Source organism: Phoca vitulina, unplaced genomic scaffold (assembly GCF_004348235.1).
Source record: "Phoca vitulina isolate PV1807 unplaced genomic scaffold, GSC_HSeal_1.0 scaffold80, whole genome shotgun sequence".
Classification (NCBI taxonomy): Eukaryota; Metazoa; Chordata; class Mammalia; order Carnivora; family Phocidae; genus Phoca; species Phoca vitulina.
This window is the reverse complement of record NW_022589783.1, coordinates 4,772,807-4,785,287: the sequence shown is the minus strand read 5'-3', so window position 1 is coordinate 4,785,287 and position 12,481 is coordinate 4,772,807. Positions and strand designations below refer to the sequence as shown.

General features: G+C 43.1%; 1 protein-coding gene across 7 annotated transcripts in view; it reads left to right on the top strand.

Moving 5' to 3' along the window:
* Positions 1-1,853: 1,853 nt before the first annotated feature.
* ACTR3B (actin related protein 3B) overlaps positions 1,854-12,481 on the top strand; it is an 88,884-nt gene continuing 78,256 nt past the window's right edge. For 6 of the 7 annotated variants that reach the window (XM_032394275.1, XM_032394273.1, XM_032394271.1 and 3 more), the window contains exon 1: positions 1,854-1,962. Coding sequence is in view for 5 of the 7 variants with exons in the window: in XM_032394273.1 (XP_032250164.1) it covers positions 1,919-1,962 (44 nt within the window). In the remaining 2 variants the exon portion in view is untranslated. Of the gene's footprint in view, positions 1,963-12,097; positions 12,117-12,481 lie in introns of those variants that run through there. The other variant, XM_032394274.1, reaches the window with a different exon arrangement.

Genomic DNA, 12,481 nt, shown 5'->3' with positions numbered 1-12,481 from the left:
AGAAGCAGGCTACCTGCTGAGCAGGCAGCCCGATGTGGAACTCGATCCCATGACCCTGAGATCATGACCCGAGCTGAAGGCAGATGCTTAACCGACTGAGCCACCCTGGTGCCCCGCACATATGCTTTATTACTAGCTAGTCCCAGTTCCACTGAGGCTTCTTCTCTGGCAAAGCAAACTGGGCCATATATGAGCCTTGAGGTCCTGCTGGGTTTTGTATATATTTCTCATCCCAGAAATACTCTCCCACCCCACATTCTCCACCATGCAGCTACTCTCCACCCACCCTCTGGGTGTCAGCTTAGATACCATCGCTTTGAGAAGACTTCATTGACTCCCAGGTTTGGGTCAGATGCCCTGTTATTGGCTTTCTGGGCACCCTGGACTTCCCCCATCTTAGCATTTACCACACTGTGTTGTGGTTGCCCGTTTACTGTCTCTACCCCTCACTAGACTCTACAGTTTGGAGGCAAACACTGTTGAGTCCTCTGCTTCCTGTTTCACGCCCAATATAATTCAAAGCCTACCTCACAGTAGGCACTTGATAAATATGTACTAAGTGAAGGAAAATAAGAGACAAGGCAGTGCCACAGTTTGCAACCCAGAGTTTACCTACAACACTCTGACTAGGGCTTCAAAGAACAGGAGCTGGGCAGGCCCTTGGCAACACACAAAGCAGGGAAGTCACTGTTTGTCCCTGGCCTTGGGGTCCTATTCAGGGATTCCTCCACCCTCCTGACCTGTCATTTCCCTCTCATCTTCTACTCCTCTCTCCACTTCACTTGGGGTGGGCGAGGGGAAAGGAATGATCATGGGTTACCTAGAATGACCAATACATCTAGTACTTCTTCTAGGGAAAACACACATTGCTTTAAATATTAGTGATACTACATGAAACTAAGTCTCCAGAAGCTCCTAAAAAATTAATGTCAAGAATTTATGGTAGGGCAGGGAGCTGGAAGCAAGTGGATCTTTCATGCCTTCATAACATAGTGGGTAGGTACTTGCCTGTTTTGCCTCCCTCTCCCCCACTAACTCCTTTTAGAAGAAAGTTTATTTAGTTATTTCTGCACCCCATGTGGGGTTTGAACTCAGGGCCCGGAGATCAAGAGCCACATGCTCTACTGACCGAGCCAGCCAGGCACCCCTGGTTCCTGGTTTCACTAAGAACTTTGGGAGAATCATCTCCTGTTTGATACTTGCAAACATCTTCCCGTGGTGATCTTGCTGGGGTATTACCTCCATCTAAGGTCACTGATCCATCAGTTCTGACGGTAATTGTTTCATCTTTAAGGTGAAGGTTATTCATTCACTCAACAAACACTTAGGTGCTTCCCATGTATGCACTAACTAGTGTGCTGAGCACCAGGTCACCCACGGTGAGACAGACACCAGCCCCATCCTGGCGGAGCCTACAGTCCCGTGGGGCGGGGCTGGGGGAACCACAAATAAATCAGCATTAAAAATTTGCTCCAAGCGCTGTCAATGAAAGTAATAGGTCTTTGAGATAGAGTAAGGTGCAGGGAGGGGACCTACTTAGGATGATTAGGAACAACTTCTTGAGAAGGTGACTTTCCAGCCGAGATCTAAAGGATGAGAAGCAGCCAGGCCCCGGAAACGAGGTCACGTTCGTGGTAAGTCAGTTAAAAATAGCCCCCAACCTCTCAGCAGCGGTATTGGACGTCCACGCGAGGAGGCCTCGCCGCCAGTAGTAAAGATGGCGGTCGGGCGGCAGGGCGGGGCGGGGCGTGCCCGCAACCTGATTGGCCGGCTGGGCAGCGTCACGTGGGCGGCCGCCGAGCATCCGGGCCCCCGGCGGCGGCGCTGCGGAGGCTCCCGGGAGCGGGCGGCGCGGCGAGCGGACGGCGGCGGCGCCTCCCGGGCCGCCCGCGTGGGCCAAGCGGCACGCGTGCCGAGCATGGCGGGCTCCCTGCCTCCCTGCGTGGTGGACTGCGGCACCGGGTAAGAGCCGCCGGCGCCCGCCCCGCTCCCGCGCGGCCCGCCCCTGCCCCGACGCCGAGCACCTGCTCCGCGGCCCGCCCTGGCTCACCTGGCGGCCGCACAACGCCCCGCCGCGGGGCCCGGGCCCGGCGCTCGGCCGGCCACCTGTGCGCCCCGCCCCCTCCTCCCGGCCCCCGGGGCCACGCGCAGCGACCGCTCACCTTGAAGGGCGCGGATGGCGGCAGCGGTGCGCGCACCTCGCCTCCCACTCTCCCGCGCGCCGGGCCGCTGCAGACCTGCTGACGTTCCTTGCCTCCCGCCTGCCCAGCCGTGCCCCTACCTGTGCCCCAAGTGCCTGTCACTTCTTGCTCATGATTCTTGACCACTTACTTGTGGAGGGTTTCGCATCACTCTACCAACTTGACACCTTTTGTGCAGCCCGCTCTGCTCTCCTCCAGGATCGAACGGCTCACGGCTGAGCGCTTGCTTCAGTTTGCGTTCACTTGCCTTTTCGCTTAAAAACAAATGTTAAAAAGGTTCCATTTTGAAAAACAAAGTCTAAATCTGGGAAAGCCTCTTTGTGGTATAGTTGTTTTTTTTTTTTCCTCTTTACTTTTTGGTTGAGATTGTTTCTTTTGATGTTGTTACAACATGCAGAAGAGATCTTAGGAAATTTCCTGTATTTTCAGCGGCCCAAGCTTGGCTGATTTTAGGAAGGTGAATCCACCTAGCTGGTAGTTTGGAGATTTAGGCATGCCTGCTTGCATTATAGATGAAGTGCTCAATGAAATAGCCTGGAAGTAAATGTAGTCTCTTAAAGATTTTTTGACACGGGACTTTACATATTTTTGTCAGAAAATCTTCCATGGCATGTTCACCTTAGCCTTGATTCTTTCTGTAGAAAAATGCACTTGGTTTGGTTTCCTTGACAACCTTGTGGGGGTGTCTTCTTTAATTTGTTACAGTCCATCTCCTACTGATCATGCTTTCCTTTTGCTGCTGAAGCCACTAGCATTGATTACAGGCTGGAAAAAATGGCCTCTTGGCTTGTGCTAATTCTTTTTGAAATAAGTATTGTATCAGAAGTTTTGTGGCTCTTTATTTTAGAAGTTGTTTTGCTACCTAGAACACAAGCGAAAATCAAAATTGATGTAAACCCCCCCCCCCCCCCGCCCCCATTGTTGCCTCCTTATGCCCCCTTCTCCCACAATATGGGTATTCATCCCATGCCCACCTGAGGTCTGGTTGTGTCAAGAGTGAAGGCAGCAGGTAAATGTATTTTTTCCACACATGCATGTGAAATTTTGGCTTTTGTATTTTTGGTCTTGTAAACCTATTGAAATCTAAAGCATTTCTTGGTAGTAGCATTAAGGTAATGGCCACAGAGTTTGTCATACCTTTAATATTAGTAAGCTGGGGGCCTTACTCATCATTCTTGCTATAAATGTCTAAACCGTGGTGCTGTTCTGACCTTTTGAGGTAAGTGGTAAATGTAACTTGGCTCACTTGGAGATATAACTTCATTATATCATTGTTTTATGACCCCAAATCAATGCAGTTGTCTTTTGTCTTTTGTAGGCTTTGGCAGTCTGTTGTAGACAGTGGCAGGGAATCGTCCCGCTAGGTTTCACATGGACATATTCTGTCGTGGAAATGACGGTGATTTACCATGAATTCCCAGGGTCCAGTATATGGTCAGAAGGAGCAGCCTCGGAGGGCTTAAATTTACTTGAGCATATCAATAGTTCTTATATTTCCCAGAGAATGGAAATTGTTTTTGACTTTTACATCAAAATAGGATTTAAAAAAGGGTAAAATGCCCCTAAAAATAACCGGGACGAAGGAAAAAGACCTAGGTAGTCATCCTAAACTGTAGACCAGTGGTCACTGTGGTTGGGCCCCACATTTGGCCTTAGTCTGCCTGTCTGACAAAATTAGTAGAGAGTCATTGTCAGTTATGCAATTCTTGTCATCAAGAAGGAAGAGAAATACCTGCTTCTTAGGTGAAAAAGCTTTTTTTCTAGTACTAAATTCTAAAAGAAAAATTCACGTGGAACTACACATAGTGAACAGTAGTCATTTAATAGTGTACCAAGTACTATTTTTTTTATCATAAATAAAATTCGTTCTTGTAGCTGTGCATCCTCCTCTAATAGTCCCTGAGACCAACTCAGTGAGCACAAGTGTGCTGGGGAGTGGGGGCAGGATAATGTGGACCAAGGTACCTCTTTGATCCAAAGATAAAGCTTTGTTTATTTAAAGGGATCACTGGGCTGCATAGTTTTCAGAGACCATTCCACAAATTCTAGTCTCACTTCTCTTACCTTTTTTGGTATTTTTTAAAAAAGATTTTTTTTTTTAAAGTAATCTCTACGCCCAGTACAGGGCTTGAACCCACAATCCCAAGATCAAGAGTTGCACCTCCACTGACTTAGGCAGCCAGATGCCCCTTTTCTTGCATTTTTAAACTTACTTTGAAAAAATTCCAGATTTACTAAAAAACTGCAAGAAGAGTACCAAAAAACACTACTATATATATATTTTTGGGGGGGGGAGGGAGGGAAAGAGGGGTAGAGAGAGAGGGGCAGGCGTGGAGGGAGGGGCAGAGAGAGAATCTTAAGTAGGCTCCACACCCAGCGTGAAACCCAACGTGGGGCTGGATCTCACAGCCTGAGATCATGAAGTGAGCTGAAATCAAGAGTCGGATGCTTAACTGACTGAGCCACCCAGGCACCCCTGCCTCTACTATGTATTCTTCATCCATTTTCACCAACTATTAACATTTGCTTTATCATTCTCTGTATAATCTATACATATTATTATTTTTCTGCACTGTTTGAGAGTAAGTTGCAGATATTGTGCCCTTTTATACCAAAATACTTCAGTGCATACTAAGAAGAGGGACTTCCTCTTATATAATCAGAGACCAATGATTTAAAGTAAAAAAAGTCTGACGTTTACGCAGTGGTGTTCTCTAATATGCTGTCTGGATTCCCATGAATGGTCCTGTCTGTGTGTTGTGGACTCTTATTCCCCTCCCTCGTCCAGCACTGCACCTGTCTTTGAAGTCTCATCCAACTGGACCAGTCCCTTAGCCTTGTTCTGGTTTTCAGGACGTTGACATTTTTGGGAGCCAGTTGCTTCGTATATTGTCCCTCAGTGTCAGCTTGTCTGGTGTTTCCCCATGATAGATTCAGGGTATGCATTTTTTGTCAGGAATATTGCAGAAGCGACGCCCATCTTTCTTGGTGCATCCCACCAGAATCTCCCCACCCCCGGCATTCCTGAGATATAACTGACATACAACATTGTGTAAGTTTAAGGTTGTACAACATTGTGATTTGATATATTTATATATTGCAAAATAATTACCACCATAGCTTTAGCTCACACCTCCCTCACATCACATAGTTGCCATTTCTTTTTTGTGGTGAGAACATTTAAGTTCTAGTCTCTTAGCAACTTTCAGGTTTATAATACAGTATTACAGTATATGTAGTATATTACAGTATATAATACAGTGAACAGTATTACAGTACAGTGCTGTACTGATACGTGAGATCCCTCTAGTCGGAAGGCTTAAAATAGTGATATGCCTCCTCCTTAATGAAGTTCACTTGGGTTATTTGGATGGGGTGATGTCCACTAGATATCCCCACTGCATTGTTCATTTTTCCCTTTGTAATTAATGTCATTTATGGAGAGATATTTTGAGATTATGTAAATGCCTGTTCTTCGTTAAACTTTCACCCATTAGTCTTAGTATCCGTTGGTGATTTTTGCCCTAATTGATAATTGCAGTGATGATGGCCACATTGTGATTATTTATACTCTAGTGTCATGTCTACATTTATTAGTTAATGTTTTACTCTAAGCGCACACTTTCCCATAGTTCTCATCTATTTATTTATCATTTGTATGGGTTATTATTTTATTCAGAAGGTTGTTCTTACTATATTTAATGGGTTATTATCTGTTATTGCCATTACTTGTTTTGACGCTTAAATTTTTTGAGATTTGACCAATAAAAGCCCATTCAAACTGTTTCTGGTGTTCTTTAGACATGGCCCTGTCTTTTTTTTTTTTTTTTTTTTTTTGAGCATGTTGCTATTATCAATAGACTGCAATGATAGTCTTGTGTGCACATACATCTTTTTGTATTTTTTGCTGGGTATCTCTGGGATAGATTTCTAGAAGTGGGATTTCTGGGTCAAAGAGTAACTGCATATGTAATTTTGCTAGTGAGTGTGAAATGCCACTCAGCAGTGTGTATCCTCACCAGTAATGTATGAAACTGCCTGTGTCTTCTTACAGACTCACTAACAGAGTATATTGTCAAATTTTTTTTATTTTTACCAATCTAGAAGGTAAGAAATGATATTATAGTTTTAATTTGAATTTCTTCTTATGTGGGGAGATGGGCATCTTTTCATTTGGTTAAGAGACATTTACATTTCTGTATTCTGTCGTGTCATTTCTCTGGCCCATTTTTCTGTGTGTTTTTGGTTTTGTGTTTCTTTGATTTCGAAAGTATTAGGGTGTGTTGGAGGTCCCACAGACTGCTCCTGGCTTCAGCGATTTGCTAGGAGCAATTCCAGGACTGTAGTGAAAAAGTATAAAGCAAAATCAGCCAAGGGAAAAGGCACATGAAGCAGAGCCAGGAGGAAACCAGGAGCAAGCTTCCGGAGTCCTCTCTCACTGGAACCACACGGACGTGCTTCGTCAGCCTCCGTTCTGACAGCACATTGAGGAAGCTCCTTAAAGACTCCACGCCCAGCATTGTCGAGGCTGGCCATGGCACCCCTGCCTAGCGCATACCAAAATTGCAGAGCCCCATGAGGGAAAGCAGATGTTCAGCTTAAACTATTGTTTGCGTGGTTCAGGCACAGTGAATACCATTGAGGGAATGGCGGGAATCCTCCTGACCCCAGAGTTCCCAGATGCCAGCTGAGTGGCCAAGCTTGCAAGCAGGATTTCTAAAGAGCACAGTCTTGGGCCTCTTAACTCTTTTCTGCGTGTTGGGCTGTTAGCTCTTGATGATGTAAGTCACAAATACATTTTCCCTATATATCATTTGTCTTTTGCCACGCAAAGGTTTTTTAAAGTAATCAAATTTATTTATCTTTTCCTTATTTTTTCTAGATTTTGAGTCATAGTTAAGAAAGTCCCCCCCCCCCCCCCCTTTCCCGGTTTTATATGTTTTTTTTTTCTTGTTTTTTTTTCCCCCCCCCCCCCCATTTAAATCTTTAATCCATTTGGAATGTATCCTGGGATATGGTATGAGGAAAGGACCCAGTTGGAACTATTTCTGTCTTTTTTCCTTCTGGCTATCTCATTTATCTCAACATCATTTATGGAAAACAAAACAAAACAACCCTGTGCTTGGAGATTCTGCCTTTATCATGTACTAAATTTGTCTATGCAGTTGTGTTTATTTCTAGATTTTGTTTCGAGTTGCATTAATCTATCTATTCATATACCACCGCCACCACAGAGTTTTAAGTACTGAGGCTTTAGAATGATTTCATACCTGGTGGGGCTGGCCTCTCCTACATGTCCCTTTTTTTAGGGCTTTCTGGTAAATTTTTGCTTGTTGTTCCTCCTAATGAACTTAAACTCAGCTTCTCTAGTTCCATAGGGAGAATGCCTGATGGTATTTTTATTTGGATTCTATTAAATTTATAAGTTAATTTAATGAGGACCATCATCTTTGTGATGGTGAGTCCTCCCATGGAAGAACATGGCATCTCTTTCCATTAGATCAAGTCTGTTTTGTGTCTTTGGGAATACTGTGTTTCCCTCAGGTGGATTTCTTGTTAACTTTGCACCTAAGTATGTGATTTCTGTTTTGCTGTCATAAATGGTGTCTTCTTTTTCATTACGTTTTCCGTTTTTCTTCAATAAATTAAGGCTCTTAGTTTTTTTCTGTCAATTTTGTAACCTACTTTACAAAATACTCTTAGGTTGTATGAATTTTTCCCTTGATCTTTAAGATTTTCCAGATATGGAATCTTTGGCAAATAGAGAGGGTTTTACCCCTTCCTTTTTATTGGTAGGAACTCTATTTGCTTTTTTTTGACACACTGCAGTGACCATTACCTCCAAAATAATGTTAAATAGGAATGGAGTCAGTGGGCATTATTCTTTTGTTCTTTACTTTAGTGTGGCAGCTTCTGGTGTTTCTAAAATAAAATGCTGACCTACGGAATGGGAGAAGATATTCACAAATGACATATTGGTTGAAGGGCTGGTATCCAAAATCTACAAAGAACTTATCAAACTCAACACCCAAAAACCCAAAAATCCACTAAAGAAATGGTAAGAAGACATGAACAGACATTTCTCCAAAGAAGACAAACAAATGGCTTATAGACACATGAAAAAATGCTCCACATCACTTGGCATTAGGGAAATGCAAATCAAGACTACAATGAGATACCACCTCACACCAGTCAGAATGGCTAAAATTAACAAGTCAGGAAACGACAGATGTTGGCGGGGATGCGGAGAAAGGGGAACCCTCCTACACTGTTGGTGGGAATGCAAGCTGGTGCAGCCACTCTGGAAAAACAGTATGGAGGTTCCTCAAAAAGGTAAAAATAGAGCTACCCTGTGACCCAGCAATTGCACTACTAGGTATTTAATACAGAGGATACAAACATAGTGATCCAAAGGGACTCCTGCACCCCAATGTTTATAGCAGCAATGTCCACAACAGCCAAAATATGGAAAGAGTTAAGATGTCTATTGACAGATGACTGGAGAAAGAAGATGTGATATATATCTACAATGGTACATTACTCAGCCATCAAAAAGAATGAAATCTTGCAATTTGTAACAATGTGGATGGAACTAGAGGATATTATGCTAAGTGAAGTAAGTCAGTCAGGTAAAGACAACCACATGATTTTACTCATATGTGGAATTTAAGAAACAAAACAGGATCATAGGGGAATGGAAGGAAAAAGAAAGTAAGATTAAATCAGAGAGGGAGACAAACCATGAGAGACTCTTAACTCTAGGGAACAAACAGGGTTGCTGAAGGGGAGGTGGGTGGATGGGGTAACTGGGGGATGGGCATTAAGAAGGGCACGTGATGTGATGAGCACTGGGTGTTGTATGCAACTGATGAATCACTGAATTCTACCTCTGAAACTAATAATACACTACACGTTAACTAAATTGAATTTAAATAAAAAAAAGATGCTGGCTTTTGCGCCACTGCTGGTGTGTGTGTGTGTGTGTGTGCGCGCGTGCATGTATCATGTTAGTAGTCCATTTCTATTTTTTGGAATGTTTATATGGGTGTTGGACGTTGTCACATACTTTATCATAAATGGAACATGTAGTTTCTTCCTAATCCAGTTAATATGATGGGTTGTATTAATGGATTTCCTTGTAGTGAACCACTTGCATTCTGGGATAATCCCCGTTCGATCATGATGCATTATTTTTTGCTGCGTAGGTAGATTGTTAATGTTTTATTTAGGTTTTTGCATCAGTATAAGTGTGAGTGACTTATAGTTTGGTTTTTTGGTGGAATCCCTGTCAGATTTTGAGATCAGTGTCACACTCTCTTCATAAAGAAATTAAGAAATTTCCCTTCTCTTTCCGTGCTCTGGAGTGGTCTGTTTTGGTATTGGGATTACCTGAGTTTTAAGGTCTTGGTAGAATTACCCCAAGAAACTGTCTGGATGGACTTAGTGCTTGCTTGTAGGGAGACTTCTGCTACTCATCCTATTTCTTAAAAGCCTGTTGGACGTTCCGTCTCAAGTGGAATCAATTTTTTTGTGTTGTATTTGTCTAAAAAATTTTCATTTCATCTAGATTTTTCAAATGTATGTATATAGTAGCCTCATGATTTAAAAAAATGTCTTCTGCATTTATGGTTATTTTCCCTTTTGTCACTCAAATTTATGTGTTTTGTTCTCATCCTTTTTCTTGGTTTACCTAGTGACTTGTCTTGTGCATCTTTTTTCAAAGAATGAGCTTTGGGGTTTATTTACTGGTTTTGTGATTTTTCTGTTTTTTGACTCATTTATGCTGCTTTTATTTTTATTTTTTTTCTGCTTTCCTTTGTTTTTGTCTGTTTTTGAATTGGATGTTATATTCATTTTTATTTTTTCCTTTAATTGAAGGTACTTAATACTACAGAATTTTGGCTGCTATATCTTAAGCTGTATGTGTCCCTTAGATTTAGATATATTTTTTATTATAATTTTCAAGAAATTTCTGTATTTTTCTTTCGAGTTTCCCCCACAACTAGTATTTCTATACTAGCATGTTTTAAAATTTTCAGGTATAGAGGCCCGTTTATTTTTTTAATTTTGTTTTTAATTTCTAGTGTTGTTGCAGCATGTTCAGAGAGTGCTGTTTGCTTTATTTCTATTCTTTGGACTTGACGGTGTCTAAGCCGTGGTCCGTCCTGCGCACGTTCTGCCTGTGCTCACGTGAAGATCTGTTCTCTGTTAGTGTGTTCAGCGTTCGACGTGAGCTGCCTTACGCATGGTGTTATTTATGTCTTGCAGTTTTTTCCCCACTTACTCTGTGTTGGGCTGAGGGTGGTGGGTCAGGTCTTCTGTCACTATTTCCCCTTGCTTTGTGAAGGTACGGTACTGCTGCCTCGTGGAGTGTCTCCCCCAGCTGGTGCTGGAGCGTGGTGATGGCGCCCTGTTTCCGGGGGCCTTTCGGGCTCCTGAGAGTCTGAGATCTGCTTTGCCAGAAAGTAAAAGGATGGTCAAATACATACCAAACAAATGCAAAGCAACAGAACGCAGGAGTATTATTTAAACACAATGTAAAAAGTTTTGGTAAAAATGTAGACTTCATCTCAGAGTAATGTGCACGCTAATTAAGAGTCAGGTAGTGCTCAGAGGCTGATGCGCAGACATGGGGTGCTGTCCTGCCTGCTCTTCTGTCTTTGCCCAGAAACAGCTACTTTCAGCTTTTCATTCTGTGTCTTCTAGCATTTATGGATTTCCGTGTTTCTAAATAATGGGCATGTGGATCTATCTTTTGATTATCAGTTTTTCACGTTATCTGTTAATTTACTGTTGTTAGATGATGGTGTCTTGCATCCTGCCTTTGCCCTGTTTCTCCTCCCCTGTTCTCCCAACAGAGGTATATTATTACATTTTCCGCTTAATTTGTGATCACTGTTTGTATTCCTACGGCTGTGCAAGTGTACGTCCTCGTTCATGGAAGTGTACCGTAAGTGTTTTTTCTCTTAAATTTTGTTGTTATGGAACTTAATGATTGCCTTCTTTGTTTTGTTTTCTTTGTATCCACTGCTAATTATTTTCCATATTTTCAAGTATCCACCTTCTCAGTACAGTTTTCCATAAGGCTAATCACATTATACGCCCTACCAGAGTATGTTTGTTTTTGGAGACCTCCCCTTTGCAGACCTCTGTCCTCCTCTCTGGGGTGGTTGCTTCCCAGGCCTGCCACACAGCCCGGGACTTTCCTTATAACCTTCTAGGCCTTTCCTTTGCCTTTCTCCTGGATTGAGTGTGTTTCCCAAGTGCATTCCTTCCTGCTCTCTGCTTTCCTCCCTGCTGGTGGTCCTCCAGTAGCCAGCTTTGTGGAGCAGGGAAGGTAACCCGGCGGTGCAGGGGTTCGTGGTGGGTGCCTTTGCCGTGCCCGGGTCCTGGGTCTCACGTCTACCCATCTGACCCGTGCACGTTTGTCATCCTGGCGTCTCCTGCCATTGTTCTGAGGGTTCATGAACCTCTCGCCTGTGTGTCTCTTCCATGTCTTCTTTTTTGGTTTTCTCCTTTGTTTTGGTAGAGGGCATCCTCCAGTAGCTTTCTGGGAAAGGACATGTGGGAGGTAAATTTTTAAAATGTCTTGCTTTTCTGAAATGTTTTATCTCTAGTCCCTCACTTGGTTGATTGTTAGAGTGTAGTATTCAGTGTTGGAAATAATTTTCCTTCAGAATTTTTAAGACGCTGATTCTTTGTTTTCTTGCTTCTGGTTTTGCTGCTGAGAAGTCTGAAGACTTTGTAAATGACTTTGACTCCCCCATTCTCCTTTCTGGGAGCTTTTAGGATTTCTCTTTGTCACTGGTTTCTGAAATTTCACAACAACATGCCTTGAAGTGGGTTTGTGTTCCTTTGTTGTGCTGGGCATTTTGTGAGCTCCTTCTGTCTGGAAACGAGCATCTTAAATTCTGGGTAATTCTTTTAGATTATTTCTTCCTCCGCTGTGTGTGTGTGTTGTGTGTGTGTGTGTGTGTGTCCCGTGCTGTTTCTGTGTAGAATTCTTGGGCTGTCTCTCTGATTTTCTTGTCTCTCTCGTTTCCCGTCATCCGGTCCTAGTCCCTTGCTTCCAGGATGCACCTTGTCTCCTTAGCCCTTCTCTTCAGTGTTTCCATTCTGCTCTTACTTTCAATTTTCAAGAATTCCTTTTGTTTCCTAAATGTTCTTTTACTAATAGCCTCTCATTTTGTTTCTTGGTTGTGGTATCTTCTCATAGGGTTTTGAGGATGGTGGTTTTTTTGGTGGTCGTGTTGGTGGGGTCTCTCCCTACGTAGGTTTTT